Source organism: Anomaloglossus baeobatrachus, chromosome 7, assembly GCF_048569485.1.
Source record: "Anomaloglossus baeobatrachus isolate aAnoBae1 chromosome 7, aAnoBae1.hap1, whole genome shotgun sequence".
Lineage (NCBI taxonomy): Eukaryota > Metazoa > Chordata > Amphibia > Anura > Aromobatidae > Anomaloglossus > Anomaloglossus baeobatrachus.
In genome coordinates, this window is record NC_134359.1 from 248,401,063 (window position 1) to 248,418,032 (window position 16,970).

Genomic DNA, 16,970 nt, shown 5'->3' on the forward strand with positions numbered 1-16,970 from the left:
TCAGAATTATAAAATTCTGTGAAGCAAGTTGGAATTCAAGGTGCTCATCACACCTCTAGATATATTCTTTGAGGGGTGTAGTTTTCAAAATGGGGTCATTTATGGGGGGTTTGCACTGTTTAGGCACATCAGGGGCTCTGCAAATGCGACATAGAGCAAGCAAACAATATCTGCAAACTTTGATTTAAAAAAACATCACTTCTTCCTTTCTGAACTTGACAGTGTGCACAAAAGTAGTTTTATATACTTTGAGGGTTGCTATTTTTAAAATGGTATCACTTTAGGAGATTTTCCATTACATAGAGCCATCAAAGTCACTTTAAAACGAAGTAAGTCTCTAAAAACTAAGTTTTGCACATTGAATTAAAAATTAAATTAAAATCTGCTGCTAAACTCTAAACCCTTGTAGCAAAATAAAAGGATGTTTGAAAATTATACTGACATAGAAGACAGGTAAATATTATTTATCTTTTTTTTGTAGTTTAGTATTTGGTTTATAAGTATACATATTCTAATTTTGAATATTGCAAATATTTCCTTTGTTTAACATTTCCCAAATTTTTAATTAAAAAAATTGAAAACATTGATTTAAATGTATTACTTACAGAAAGTACATCATGTCAGGAAAACAGTTCTCAGAATACCTGGCATATGCTGAAATATTCACATAAAGTAAAATATGTCAGATTTAAAACATTGGGCTTGGTCACTAAACGGTTACAATTGTTTCTTCCCGCTGTGAGTTCTCTGATGTCTAACAAGTTGTGATTGAGTTCCAAAACGTTTCCCACATTTTGAACATGAAAATGGCTTCTCTCCTGTGTGAATTCTCTCATGTCTAGCAAGACTTGATTTATCTCTAAAACATTTCTCACATTCTGAACATGAAAATTGCTTGTCTCCAGTGTGACTTATCTCATGTTTAACAAGTTCAGATTTATTAGTAAAAGATTTCTCACATTCTGAACATGAAAATAGCTTCTCTCCTGTGTGACTTCTCTCATGTATAACAAGAAGAGATTTGTAAATAAAACATTTATCACATTCTGAGCATGAAAATGGTTTCTCTAGTGAATGATATCGCTCATGTTTAGCTAGACTTGATTTATCTGTAAAAGATTTTCCACATTCTGAACATGAAAATAGCTTCTCTCCGGTGTGAATTTTCTCATGCTTAACAAGACTTGATTTCCTAGTAAAGCATTTTTCACATTTTGAACATGAAAATGGCTTCTCTCCTGTGTGAATTCTCTCATGTATAACAAGCTGAGATTTCTCAATAAAACATTTCTCACATTCTGAGCATGAAAATGGTTTTTCTCCTGTGTGAATTCTCTCATGTTTAGCAAGACTTGATTTATCTCTAAAACATTTCTCACATTCTGAACATGAAAATGGCTTCTCTCCAGTGTGACTTATCTCATGTTTAACAAGTTCAGATTTATTAGTAAAAGATTTCTCACATTCTGAACATGAAAATGGCTTCTCTCCTGTGTGACTTCTCTCATGTCTAACAAGAAGAGATTTGTAAATAAAACATTTATCACATTCTGAGCATGAAAATGGTTTCTCTAGTGAATGATTTCGCTCATGTTTAGCTAGACTTGATTTATCTGTAAAAGATTTTCCACATTCTGAACATGAAAATAGCTTCTCTCCGGTGTGAATTTTCTCATGCTTAACAAGACTTGATTTCCTAGTAAAGCATTTTTCACATTCTGAACATGAAAATGGCTTCTCTCCTGTGTGAATTCTCTCATGGGTAACAAGAAGAGATTTGATAAAAAACCATTTCCCACATTCTGAACATGAAAATGGCTTCTCTCCTGCGTGAATTCTCTCATGTTTAACAAGATCAGATTTTGTAGCAAAAGATTTCTCACATTCTGAACATGAAAATGGCTTCTCTCCTGTGTGAATTCTCTCATGTATAACAAGATGAGATTTGTAAATAAAACATTTCTCACACTCTGAGCATGAAAATTTCTTCTTCTCTCTTATGTGACTTCTCTCATGTATAACACATTTTGATTTCTCGCTAAAGCATTTCCCACATTCTGAACATGAAAATGGCTTCTCTCCTGTGTGACTTCGCTCATGTTTAACAAGATTAGATTTTATAGTAAAACATTTTCCACATTCTGAGCATGAAAATGGCTTCTCTCCTGTGTGAATTCTCTCATGGTTAACAAGGTCAGATTTCGTAATAAAACATTTCTCACATTCTGAGCATGAAAATGGCTTCTCTCCTGTGTGACTTCGCTCATGTATAACAAGATGAGATTTGGAAATAAAACATTTCGCACATTCTGAGCATGAAAATGGCTTTTCTCGTGTGTGATATCTCTCATGTCTAGAAAGTTTTGATTTATCTGTAAAACATTTCCCACATTCTGAACATGAAAATGGCTTCTCTCCTGTGTGACTTCGCTCATGTTTAACAAGATTAGATTTCATAGTAAAACATTTTCCACATTTTGAGCATGAAAATGGCTTCTCTCCTGTGTGAATTCTCTCATGGTTAACAAGGTTAAATTTCGTAATAAAACATTTCTCACATTCTGAGCATGAAAATGGCTTCTCTCCTGTGTGACTTCGCTCATGTATAACAAGATTAGATTTGGAAATAAAACATTTTGCACATTCTGAGCATGAAAATGGCTTTTCTCGTGCGTGATATCTCTCATGTCTAGCAAGTTTTGATTTATCTGTAAAACATTTTCCACATTCTGAGCATGAAAATGGCTTCTCTCCTGTGTGAATTCTCTCATGTAGAACAAGATCAGATTTTGTAGTAAAAGATTTCTTACATTCTGGACATGATAATGGATTCTTCCTTCTGGGTGCTCTTTTATTTTTCACACTCCTGTGACTTTCTTTTTGCTCAACAGTCTGTGATGCATTAGGAAATAGCACTTTAAAAGGATCAGGTGTGAGACCTTTGATGTGAGGGGCTGAGGTGTTGGCATACTCTTCATATGTATCTTGTGCAATGTTACAATTATCTGTCTTAAAATTAGAAGACACGGGACGTCTTTTGGAGCGTCTGGTACGGCCATCTGCCAAGAATAAGATTTGATTTTTGAACAAAATAAAACTTTTATTCATTTAATCATGAAAATGTAAGAAAAGTGAAAAAAAATCACATACAAATTACAAGCTATGTAGCAAGCTTAAATTATTATTAACTGAATAAAGTGTCATTTACGTGATGTGATGATTGCACAAAGAGTCAATTTTACTAATGTTCATTCCCAATCATTGGCCAGTGCAAACATCAAGGAACAAAGAGTAAAGCATTTGTCATGGATCGCATATTTTATATGAGCACAAAAACTATGGCTGTCGTCAGTGTATCACCCCCTTTGTGTAAATAGAGGATGTTCTGCAATCACTCTTAGTAAAAACAGCCCAAGATCATTTATATACAATTTACCTTCAAATTACCACTACATCTGTATGTAAATGTAGCTGACAGGTTTTCTTTAGGAACCAATATTTGTGTCATGATTCGCCTCCCTATCCACATGGCTAGGGGGCGGAGCCTTCTCTCGGGCCTCACTTCCGGCCCCTGGATGCCTTAAAAGCTGACACTTCCAGTGAACCAGGGCTGGCTATAAGCTTAGCTCTGCTTTGCCTGTGATTGCTGGTCCTGTGAGTGATATCCTGATCTCTCTGTTCCTGTGCCCCCGTGCCCTTGTCTGTGTTCTGTCCCCTGGTCGTCCCTCCTGTCCTGTGTCCCTCCTCCTATTTCCCCACTCGGTTCCTTCCTCCGGTACTGACATTAGCCTGACTTTGACTTCGCTTCTGCTCGCTCCTCCGGTCCTGCTTCTGCCCGTACGGTATTTGACCCAGCCTGTCTGACTATTCCTCACATACCCTGCAGTTCTGCCTCTCAGCTGTGCTGATTAGGCAGTGCATGAGAACGCTGTGCATTTCCTTCCTGGTTCTCATTGCTCTGTGTAGTGTCGTCTGCTGCAGAGCTCTGGCTCCCCCTGGTGGCAACATTACAGTATAGCCGGCCCCAATAGGCTTTATCTCCCATAGGAAAAAAAAAAAAAAGCCATTTAATTCTTGGTAGTGGGATCCAAGTTTGCAGGATAACAGACTGTAATGGATCCACTCAGTACTTTGTGCGAGCAAGTAGCCAACCTTACGCAGCTGGTGCAGGATTTGGCTGCAGAGCATCGCACCCTGGTATCTTCACACAACATTCTGCAGAGTGAGGTTTCTGCTTCTGCGAGGGCCACCTCAGTGGCAGTTACCTCACAAACCGTAGGACAGCATAGTCCCACTGATGTCCAACTGACCTCCCCTGAACCCACGGTGATGCTCCCCGATAAATTCTCGGGGGAGAAAAACCTATTTCGGACATTTAGGGAGAGTTGCAGGCTTCTTTTCACTCTCCGGCCTCGGTCCTCGGGGAATGAGACCCAGCGGGTGGGGATCATCATGTCGTTACTTAGAGGGGGTCCCCAGACCTGGGCGTTTTCCCTACCCCCTTCGGCCCCGGAACGGCATTCAGTTGACCTCTTCTTTGACTCCCTCGGGGTGATATATGATGAACCAGACCGTGTACGGGTGGCTGAGGACAGGATCATGTGTCTCACTCAGGTAAACCACACTGCTGAGCTATATTGTTCTGAGTTTCGGCAGTGGTCCACTGAGGTGCGGTGGAATGATTCTGCACTCAGGTGCCAATTCCGGAGAGGTCTTTCGGACTCCCTGAAAGACGCTTTGGCTCTGCACCCACCTCCCAGCACCTTGGATGATGCGATGACGGAGGCAGTTCGTATGGACCGCAGATTACGGGAAAGAAGGGGAACCATGCGTGAGATTCCGCCCCCTCTACCTAGAGCATCTTCTTTGCCGGCTATGGAACAGATGGAAGTTGGAGCCATCAGTCCGGATAAGAAGGAGAGGAGAAGATCGGGATCTCAAGCTGTGCTTCTATTGTGGACACCATGGACACTGGAGGAAAGACTGCCCGGCTTGCCCCTCCGCTAAACAGTTGTCGGGAAACTTCTAAGTCTGGGTAACGGTCGAGGAGGTTGCCCAGACTATCAGGTACCTTTCCTCTCCTCCAATAAGATACTTCTGAATGTTGACCTCCGGGTCAAGGAGTCGGTCTGGTCTGCTACTGCCTTTGTTGACTGTGGGTCCGCTATGAACTTCATTGACTCTGAGTTGGTCCAACGGTTAGAGTTAGGGACAGTGAGGTTAGAAGGACCCATTCAACTCCTGGCAATTGATAAAACTCCGCTGCCTCAAAACCTCATTCGGTTTGCTACAGAAAAATTTACTCTGATGATCGGGTCTCTGCATTCTGAAACTATTTCTTGTTTTGTAATGGCCAATCTCCCTGCTGGATTAGTGTTGGGGTATCCATGGTTAAGGTTACATAATCCCGTTATTGATTGGGAGTGTCGTACCATAGTCAAATGGAGTCCTGCTTGTCATAAAAGGTGTTTACAATCTGTACCTGTGTTCTCCGTAAGTCCTGAGGGTCTTCTGGAATATCTGAGGGACTACGGAGACGTATTCTCGGAAACAAAGGCCGAGGTTTTGCCGCCTCATCGCCCATATGACTGTGCCATCGATTTACTTCCCAATACCAAATTGCCCAAGGCCCGTTTATATCATCTCTCGGGTCCAGAAAGGGCTGCTATGAAATCATACATATCTGATAGTATACGTAAAGGGCATATCCGTCCTTCTTCTTCCCCTGTGGCTGCTGGGTTCTTTTTTGTAAAGAAGAAGGACGGAGGATTAAGGCCATGTCTCGATTTCCGAGAATTAAACAAAATTACTGTGAAAAACAAGTATCCGCTTCCACTCATCCCTGATCTCTACAACCAACTCTCTGAAGCCCGGTGGTTTACCAAACTAGATCTCAGGGGGGCCTATAATCTTATCCGTATTAGAGAAGGGGATGAGTGGAAAACTGCCTTTCTGACGTCAGAGGGGTTATTTGAGAATTTGGTGATGCCTTTTGGTCTAACAAATGCCCCTGCGGTGTTTCAAAATTTCATCAACGATATCTTCTCTGATTTTCTTGGTCGTTTTGTGGTCATCTATCTCGATGACATTTTGATTTATTCTGCCGATAGAGATACGCATATTATGCATGTTCACTCAGTATTACAGAGATTGCGTGATAACCATCGGTTTGCCAAGCTTGAAAAATGTGTTTTCTCTGTTCAGGAAATAGCCTTCCTTGGGTTACTCCTTTCTCGTGATGGGTTTAAAATGGACCCAGGAAAGGTGCAGGCTATCGTGGATTGGGTGCAACCCAGGGATATCAAGGCACTACAACGCTTTTTGGGCTTCGCAAATTATTATCGAAAGTTCATTAAGGGGTTCTCTCAAATTGCCAAGCCATTGACTGACCTTACATGGAAAGGGGCGGATCTGCAGAACTGGTCGCAAACGGCTGTCCAGGCCTTTCTTGAGTTAAAGGACCGGTTCATGTCTGCCCCAGTCCTGGTACAGCCTGACCTCGAGGCGCCGTTTGTTGTGGAGGTGGACGCCATAGAGGTGGGGGTGGGAGCTGTTCTCTCTCAGGGCCCTGCTACTCTGACTAATCTGCGACCATGTGCGTTCTTCTCCAAGAAATTCACTCCGGCTGAGAGGAACTATGATGTGGGTAACCATGAATTATTGGCGGTAAAGTTGGCATTCGAAGAATGGAGGCATTTTTTGGAGGGTGCTGTTCACCGTATTACTGTCATCACTGATCATATAAACCTCCCGTATATCGAGTCCGCCAAGAGACTGACGCCTCGACAAGCGAGGTGGGCTCTTTTCTTTTCTAGATTTCATTTTTGTATTACTTTTCGTCCGGGGTCTAAAAACGTGAGGGCAGATGCACTGTCTCGTAGTTTGGACCCGGTGTCACCTCCAGGGCCTCCTTCCTCCATTCTTCCACGAGGGGTGGTGGTCGCTGCCTTGTCGTCCGAGTTAGAGGCTGAGGTCAGGGAGGCCCAGTCCTCAGCGCCATCTTCCGCTCCAGACACTAAACTGTTTGTCCCTTTGCACCTCCGGTTACGGGTACTTCAAGAGTTCCATGAGTCCGTACTTAGTGGCCATCCTGGAGTTACAGCCACTCGCAGGGCTGTTGCTCGACTGTTTTGGTGGCCATCTCTTCACTCAGATGTTGCTCGGTTTGTGTCTGACTGTGCTACATGTGCCCGTGCTAAGGTATGTCGTAAGTGGCCGGCTGGGGAACTGGTTCCATTACCTGTTCCTGAAAGACCATGGACCCACTTGTCCATGGATTTCCTTTCGGACCTCCCTGTCTCAAATGGTATGACTGTGATCTGGGTGGTGGTGGATCGTTTTAGTAAACAGGCACATTTTGTTCCCCTCTCCGGTCTACCTTCTGCTGCGGCCCTTGCCAACCACTTTATTGACCAGGTGGTTCGGTTACATGGGTTGCCCCTGAATATTGTGTCTGACAGGGGGGTACAATTAATTTCTCGGTTTTGGAGGGCCTTGTGCAGGCGGTTGGGAATTGAGTTGTCCTTCTCATCCGCCTATCATCCCGAGTCCAATGGGCACACGGAAAGGACGAATCAGAGCCTTGCGCAAATCCTGCGGTGCTTGGTTTCTGCTCAGCAGGAGGATTGGTGTACGTTTTTGCCCCTTGCGGAGTTTGCATTCAATAGCAGAGTCCATCAGTCTACGGGAACTTCTCCCTTCTTCTGTAATTACAGGTTTCACCCTCACTTCGGGACCTTCTCTAGAGTGGATTCGGGGTGTCCAGGGGCCGACTCCATCGTTCAGCATCTGGGGGAGGTGTGGAAGGAGGTACGGCGGTGCATCGTAACGGCTCAACAGTCCCAGAAACGCCAAGCGGACAAACGCCGTTCTCTGGGACCCCCCTTTCAGGTGGGGGACAAAGTGTGGTTGTCCACTCGGAATATCAGGCTAAGGGTTCCATCTGCTAAGTTGGGTCCTAAGTTTATAGGGCCCTATGAGATCATCGAAGTGATCAACCCGGTGGCCTTTCGGTTGCAACTGCCCCAGACCTTGCGTATTCCCAATGTGTTTCATACCTCCTTGCTTAAGCCATTTGTTCCTTCAGTGGTGGATTCTCAGACCCCTCCGGCTCCGATACTGGTGGACGGTGAGGACGAGTACGAAATTCAGCGTATTATCGACTCTCGTTGGGTTCGTAGTTCCCTCCAGTATCTGATTCATTGGAAGGGTTACCGTCCGGAGGACCGGTCCTGGGTGCCAGCTCGATCCGTGCGGGCCGATCGGTAAATTGCGGCTTTCCACCGAAAGTATCCTGGGAAGCCTGGGGGTCCGGTGGCCCCCCCTTGAAGAGGGGGTACTGTCATGATTCGCCTCCCTATCCACATGGCTAGGGGGCGGAGCCTTCTCTCGGGCTTCACTTCCGGCCCCTGGATGCCTTAAAAGCTGACACTTCCAGTGAACCAGCGCCGGCTATAAGCTTAGCTCTGCTTTGCCTGTGATTGCTGGTCCTGTGAGTGATATCCTGATCTGTCTGTTCCTGTGCCCCCGTGCCCTTGTCTGTGTTCTGTCCCCTGGTCGTCCCCCCTGTCCTGTGTCTCCCCTCCTATTTCCCCACTCGGTTCCTTCCTCCAGTACTGACATTAGCCTGACTTTGACTTCGCTTCTGCTCGCTCCTCCGGTCCTGCTTCTGCCCGTACGGTGTTTGACCCAGCCTGTCTGACTATTCCTCACATACCCTGCAGTTCTGCCTCTCAGCTGTGCTGATTAGGCAGTGCATGAGAACGCTGTGGATTTCCTTCCTGGTTCTCATTGCTCTGTGTAGTGTCGTCTGCTATAGAGCTCTGGCTCCCCCTGGTGGCAGCATTACAATTTGCCTGTGTAATGGATGCTTAGGCCATGCTCAAACGTTCAGTATTTGGTTAGTATTTTACATCAGTATTTGAAACCAAAAATCAGGGGCACCCCACGTCATTCTTTTTTTATTTAAATCAAATAATTAAAAAAATAAGAGTGGGATCTCCCCTTTATTTTTGAAAACCAACCAAGGTACAGCTGACAGCTGCTGCTGTACCTGTCCTGGATATGAAATTGGGGGGGAATGCCACATCATTTTTTGGGGAAGATTGAATCAAGTAATTCAATATTAAACGTGTGATCCCCTCTATTTTTAATAACCAGCCAAGGTACAGCAGAGGTACTTGCAAGACTGCTTACCAATGCATATACAGTATATATATATATATATATATATATATAATATATATATTTATATGTCTGCAGTAACATTATGACTTGCATGTCTGTAGCCTGGGCTGTGCTTGAATAATAAATAATAATTAGATATTCATATTGAATACCCCACTGTGTGCTATGGAAATTACAGATGCATCTCAATAAATTAGAATATCATCAATCAGTTAATTTCACTAATTCAATACAAAAAGGGAAACACATATAATATATAGAGTCATTACACACAGAGGGATCTATTTCAAGTGTTTATTTCTGTTAATGTTGCTGATAATGGCTTACAGCCAATGAAAACTCAAAAGTAATTATCTCAGAAAATTAGAATAATTACCACAAAACACCTGCAAATCTTCGTCAGCATTTAAAATGGTCCCTAAGGGAGGCTTTACACGTTGCGACAACGCTACCGATATATCGTCGGGATCACGTCGTTAGTGACGCACATCCGGCGCCAGTAGCGACATCGCAATGTGTAAATCCTAGGTGCGACGATGAACAAGCACAGAAGTGTACAATATCAATGATCTGTGTAACGTCGTTCATTTCCATAATGTTGGTTCGGCCGTAGGTACGATGTTGTTTGTCGTTCCTGCAGCACCACACATCGCTGTGTGTAAACCCGCAGGAGCGACAAATATCTCCTTACCTGCGTCCCGACGGCAATGCGGAAGGGAGAAGGTGGGCGGGATGTTACGTGCCGCTCATCTCCGTCCCTCCACTTCTATTGGTCGGCCGATTTGTGACGTCGCTGTGACGCTGAACGCACCTCCCCCTTGAAGGAGGGATAGTTCGGCAGTCACAGCAACGTCGCTGAGCAGGTATGTGCGTGTGAAGCTGCCGTAGCGATAATGTTCGCTACGGCAGCAATCACAACATATCGCATGTGCAACGGGGGCGGGTGCTATTGCGCTGGACATTGCTAGCAATTGCTAGCGATGTCGCAACGTGTAAAGGCCGCCTTGGTCTTGTTCAGTCGGCTAAACAATCATGGAGAAGACTGCTGATTTGACAGGTGTCCAGAAGGCAGTCATTTACACACTCCACAAGAAGGGTATTGCTAAAGAACTGTCTGTTCAAAGAGTGCTGTATCCAAGTATATCAATGGAAAGCTAAGTGGAAGGAAAAAGTGTGGTAGAATAAAGTGCACAAGCAACCGGGATAACCGCAGCCTTGATAGGATTGTTAAGAAAAGGCCATTCAAGAATTTGGGGGAGATTCACAAGGAGTGGACTGCTGCTGGAGTCAGTGCTTCAACACATACAGACGTATCTAGGACATGGGCTACAACTGTCGGATTCTTTGTGTCAAGCCACTCATGCCCAATAGACAACACCAAAAGCGTCTTATCTAGGCCAAGGAGAAAAAGAACTGGACTGTTGACAAGGTGTTGTTTTCAGATGAAAGTTATGCGGGCTTTACACGAGACGACCGATCGTGCGATGCATCGTCCGGGTCACGGTTTTCGTGATGCACATCCGGCATCGTTCACGACGTCGTCTCGTGTAACACCTCTGAGCGACGCAGTATCGCTCACAAATCGTGAGTCTTTTATTCGTCGCTCAGTTTTAAAAAATTATTTAATTAAAATGGCACCGGTTGTTCATCATACCCGGGGTAGCACACACCGCTCCGTGTGACACCCCGGGGACGATGAACACAGCTTACCTGCGTCCCGCGGCTCCAGCCAGCTATGTGGAAGGAAGGAGGTGGGCGGGATGTTTACGCTCATCTCCGCCCCTCCGCTTCTATTGGCCGGCGGCTGTGTGATGTTGCTGCGACGCCGAACGTCCCTCTCCGTTCAGGAAGTGGACGTTCGCTGCCCACAGCCAGGTCGCACAGCAGGTAAGTACGTGTGACGGGGGTTTAACAACTTTGTGCGACATGGGCAGCGATTTGCCCGTGACGCACAAACGACGGGGGGCGGGTACGATCGATCGTGAAATCGCACGATCAGTCGACTTGTGTAAAGCAGGCTTTAATATTACATTTCATTTGGAAATCGCAGTCCCAGAGTCTGGAGGAAGAGTGGAGAGGCCACAATCCAAGCTGCTTGAGGTCTAGTGTGAAGTCTCCACAATCAGTGATGGTTTGGGGAGCCATGTCATCTGCTGGTGTAGCTCCACTGTGTTTTATCAAGAGAAAAGTCAGCGCAGCCATCTACCAGGAAATTTTAAAGCACTTCATGATTCCCTCTGCCGAAAAGCTTTTTGTAGATTGAAATTTCAGTTTCCAGCAGGACTTGGCACCTGTCGACACTGCCAAAAGTACCAATACCAAAACCTGGTTTACTAACGACAGTATCACTGGGCTTGATTGGCCAGCAAACTGGCCTGACATAAATCCCATTGAGAATCTATGGGGTATTGTCAACAGGAAGATGAGATACACCAGACCCAACAATGCAGACGAGCTGAAGGCAGCTATCAATGCAACCTGGGCTTCCATAACACCTCAGCAGTGCCATAGCCCTATCGCCTCCATGCCACGCCACATTGATGCAGTAAAACATGCAAAAGGAGCCCCGACCAAGTATTGAGGCATTTACTGTACAGACTTTTCAGTAGCCCAACATTTCTGAGTTTAAGGCCCTGTGCGCACTTGCCGTTTTTTGCCGCGGATTTCCTGCGGTTTTGCAGCATGTTTCGCTGCATGTTATGTTCGTAACATCTCTGCAGTGATTCACCAGCAAAACCTATGGGGAAAAAAATGCTGTGCGCAATATGCGGATTTTGACAGCTGCATGTTTTGCTGCGGGATTCCCACAGCAAAAAGAATTGCATGTCACTTCTTTTCCGCACGTTGATGCGGCATTTCACTCCATTGACTGCAATGTAATCGTGAAATCCCGCAGGGAATAACGCAGGCAGCAAATTCTGCGCGGTTTCATTGCGTTTTCCTGCGTTATTCCCTGCGGTATTTTGCAGTTTTGGTACATAATGTTCATCGCTGCCCTGCAGTTTGCAGGGAAGTGATGTTATTATGACAGGAAGAGGAAGCAGAGCAGAGTAAACACACACACATCACAGACATAGAACACACACATATCGCACTCACACACAGACACAGACATACAATTAGGTCCAGAAATATTTGGACAGTGACACAAGTTTTGTTATTTTAGTTTTTTACAAAAACATGTTCAGAAATACAATTATATATATAATATGGGCTGAAAGTGCACACTCCCAGCTGCAATATGAGAGTTTTCACATCCAAATCGGAGAAAGGGTTTAGGAATCATAGCTCTGTAATGCATAGCCTCCTCTTTTTCAAGGGACCAAAAGTAATTGGACAAGGGACTCTAAGGGCTGCAATTAACTCTGAAGGCGTCTCCCTCATTAACCTGTAATCAATGAAGTAGTTAAAAGGTCTGGGGTTGATTACAGGTGTGTGGTTTTGCATTTGGAAGCTGTTGCTGTGACCAGACAACATGCGGTCTAAGGAACTCTCAATTGAGGTGAAGCAGAACATCCTGAGGCTGAAAAAAAAGAAAAAATCCATCAGAGAGATAGCAGACATGCTTGGAGTAGCAAAATCAACAGTCGGGTACATTCTGAGAAAAAAGGAATTGACTGGTGAGCTTGGGAACTCAAAAAGGCCTGGGCGTCCACGGATGACAACAGTGGATGATCGCCGCATACTTTTTTTGGTGAAGAAGAACCCGTTCACAACATCAACTGAAGTCCAGAACACTCTCAGTGAAGTAGGTGTATCTGTCTCTAAGTCAACAGTAAAGAGAAGACTCCATGAAAGTAAATACAAAGGGTTCACATCTAGATGCAAACCATTCATCAATTCCAAAAATAAACAGGCCAGAGTTAAATTTGCTGAAAAACACCTCATGAAGCCAGCTCAGTTCTGGAAAAGTATTCTATGGACAGATGAGACCAAGATCAACCTGTACGAGAATGATGGGAAGAAAAAAGTTTGGAGAAGAAAGGGAACGGCACATGATCCAAGGCACATCACATCCTCTGTAAAACATGGTGGAGGCAACGTGATGGCATGGGCATGCATGGCTGTCAATGGCACTGGGTCACTTGTGTTTATTGATGACATAACAGCAGACAAGAGTAGCCGGATGAATTCTGAAGTGTACGGGGATATACTTTCAGCCCAGATTCAGCCAAATGCCGCAAAGTTGATCGGACGTCGCTTCATAGTACAGATGGACAATGACCCCAAGCATACAGCCAAAGCTACCCAGGAGTTCATGAGTGCAAAAAAGTGGAACATTCTGCAATGGCCAAGTCAATCACCAGATCTTAACCCAATTGAGCATGCATTTCACTTGCTCAAATCCAGACTTAAGACGGAAAGACCCACAAACAAGCAAGACCTGAAGGCTGCGGCTGTAAAGGCCTGGCAAAGCATTAAGAAGGAGGAAACCCAGCGTTTGGTGATGTCCATGGGTTCCAGACTTAAGGCAGTGATTGCCTCCAAAGGATTCGCAACAAAATATTGAAAATAAAAAATTTTTTTTTGGGTTTGGTTTATTTGTCCAATTACTTTTGACCTCCTAAAATGTGGAGTGTTTGTAAAGAAATGTGTACAATTCCTACAATTTCTATCAGATATTTTTGTTCAAACCTTCAAATTAAACGTTACAATCTGCACTTGAATTCTGTTGTAGAGGTTTCATTTCAAATCCAATGTGGTGGCATGCAGAGCCCAACTCGCGAAAATTGTGTCACTGTCCAAATATTTCTGGACCTAACTGTATAGAATACACATACAAATAAAATAGACATATAGATAAAAAAAAACACGTGGGCTCCGTCGTATTTTTACCGTCCAGCCAAGGTAAACATAGTGGCGGCCCGGTATTCTCAGGCTGGGGAGGGCGAGGGCCACGGTTCATGTCGCCCCCCTCCCGCAGCCGAGAATATCAGTCCGCAGCTGCCCCGGGACTGTCACATCCATTATGCGGCAGTACCGGAGTGTCCCCGGCTCTTCCTGTTGCCGTGATGCGGTGGCAATCAGGGTAATATAAGGAGTTAATGGCGGCGGATCGCCACCACTAAGTCCAGGCTTGATCATGGCAGCATCTTTGAGACAGCTGACATGATGTGTACTGCTCCGCGCTCGGCTGCTGCTGCCGAGCCGCTCGGGTCCGGGCTCGGGTGTGTGTCGGTGGCTCGAGCGTCCCCAGACCCGGGGTCACATCACTCTGTGAAGGGGGGTTGTTTTGGTGATCGGGTGGGTGCGCGGCCGGGGCCGCTATAGAGATTGTTCGTGACTCCACGCACGGGTCGTGGTGATGGTTGGCACTACCGCTGCTGGTGATGGTGGGGGCTCCCAGGTGCGGTGTTGTGGCGCAGCTAGGTGTTGACCCCTCCGTGGGTAGGGGATGTGGGTCCCGGGGCCCGCTGGGGTGGTGATGATGAGGCTGCCGGTGGGGTGCAGGGCAGGGCGGCGTAGCGCGGTGCTGTGCCTGAGGGCACTGGTGTACTCACTCTGAGGAAACACACTTGAGTCATTGGTAAACCAAAAACGGGATGGTGGTCAGTGCCCGTAGCCGGCTGCGTGGTTCCCCCTACTCGGGTTGATGGCGTTGTCTTTTCCCTGCACCTCTGTTAACTGTGTGACTACTATGCCTGAACACCGGTAGTCCGCTCCCCGACTTGCAGATGCCGGAGGAACCCTTTTGCCCACAGGCGCTGGCCCGTGGGATCTTGGTGCCTGGGCGGTGGCCTCCTATCCCCCTCGGTGGGCTGTTGCCTTCTCTCGGGACTTGGGGTGGGAATGGACCTATAATCCAGACCGCAATCAGTAAATTTGACTTGGTCCAGTTGCTTCTGGGCCTTGTACGGGGTCTGAGTACCCTTTCCTGGTGCTCCGGTTTCGGTTTGACTCCCCGATTCGGTACCGGCGGGCTGCAACCCTGCCCCGGTGCCTTGACAGTTCCGCCGGTTCTACTCCTGGCTTCCTGCAGATGGCCACCACCGCCTGTTTCCTGGCCACAGGGTCCCTAGGCTCCAACCTAGGCCCTGACAGACTGCTCGACTCTCAACTCTCCTCTCCACTGTCCACTCACAACTTACTACTCCTGTAACTCTAACTGTCTGTTTTTCCCCTCCTCTGCCCATCAATCCTCCTCGGTGGGCGTTGCCAGCTGCCTGACTCCGCCCCCGGGTGTGGATGTCTGGTACAGATGGGGGTGACTCAGGGTTTTTGGTGACTGATGGAACCTTTTTGGGGGACAGGTGTTGTGCAAGGGCCTATCTGTGACCCCCTGGCTAGTCCATGGTGTCACAGATCAACCCCTAAGTAAAGTGAAAAACACACACACACACACCGAAAAATCCTTTATTTTAAATAAAACACAAAAAGCCCCTGTTTCACCATTTTATTAACCCCTCCCAAACACACAGCTCCGACGTAATCCACGTCCTACGATGCTTGCATCCAGCCGCGACTGACACACTACTGAATGCAGCCTTGCAACGAGACAGCAGAGGTAATTAGAGGTCATTTCCCACGGCCGGTAATGTGAACACACTACCGCTGGGGAGTACTGCAGCGTGTGCTCACAGGGACTCTATCTATCTATCCCTCTATCTATTCTTATTTTTAACTTCGTTTTATTAATTCCAAAAACATGTGGTACAGAATAAATCACACATAGCATTACTCAAGTACTTTCCAGGAATATCTGTCAATAGCATGAACAAATAGTAACATTAACGGATAAGGTAATAAGATTTTCATAGCACTATCTGCACCTCTGTCGACCTTGTCAACTGCATGCTACAACACTGATCCTGCCAGTACATACTGATATATATAGCATGTAGTCAATTTTAATCAATGTAATCTGTAATCTCTAAACCTAAAGAAAACGAAAATTAGTAACAATAACTATTCCTATTCTATACGCCTAGCTATGCCACTGGAATGCGCTTCATTATCCAATACCGAGTATGAATCTATTATTGTAACAGTAATCAACCTGAGGCTTCTTCGAGTGTGCCGGGGGAGGAGTTCCGCATATCCCAAATTTTCCTGAATTTTTCCGGATGTCCTCTATTAAAATATACCACCCGCTAATATGGAATTATCGAGTTAACCAGTTTAATCCAGGCTTGCACAGTTGGATTTGAACCTCCCCATCCACCTCAAGGCAATAAATTTCATGGCCAGGAACAATGTCTCTCTAAGAAGTATTCTTATGTAGTCATCTCCCATCCCGTCCTCCATTACTCCAAATAGACACAACAGAGGGTTGCATGGAACAGGCATCAACACCATTGAGGAGAACTGGGAAGTCACTTCCTGCCAATACGTGTATATGATCAGGCAATTCCACACCATGTGCAGAAAGTTTGCGTCTGGTCCATGGCATCGTGGGCATTCCGACGATCGGCGCTGGCCCATAGTAAATAAGCGAGTGGGAGTTAAGTATGCCTGATGTATAAAATAGCATTGTATCAATCTATTGTTGATGGACGGAGATACCATAGTTGGAGACTCCAGTACCTCATCCCACTCCTTTCCCTGTAGAGGGAATTAGGAGCCTCCATTTATCCTGTACAACCGATAACAGGTGTGTATAGATAGCTGAAATCATACCCCGGGGCCCCTGTGACTTCAGTATGTCTATCATTGGGAACGACGATATCAATGCCCCTGACCCTGTCCTCCGCAGGTGAGATTGAATCGCTGTACGGAGCTGCAGATACCTAAAGAATTGTGAGCGTGGAACATTATAATCGGTTTGTATCTGCCCAAAAGATTTA

General features: G+C 45.6%; 1 protein-coding gene across 1 annotated transcript in view; it reads right to left on the reverse strand.

Annotated features, from left to right (window-relative positions):
• Positions 1–717: 717 nt before the first annotated feature.
• Positions 718–16,970, reverse strand: part of LOC142246683 (uncharacterized) — a 232,881-nt gene continuing 216,628 nt past the window's right edge. The window contains exon 10 of the mRNA XM_075319749.1: positions 718–2,764. Within this exon, the coding sequence (XP_075175864.1) occupies positions 718–2,764 (2,047 nt within the window). The remainder of the gene's footprint in view (positions 2,765–16,970) is intronic.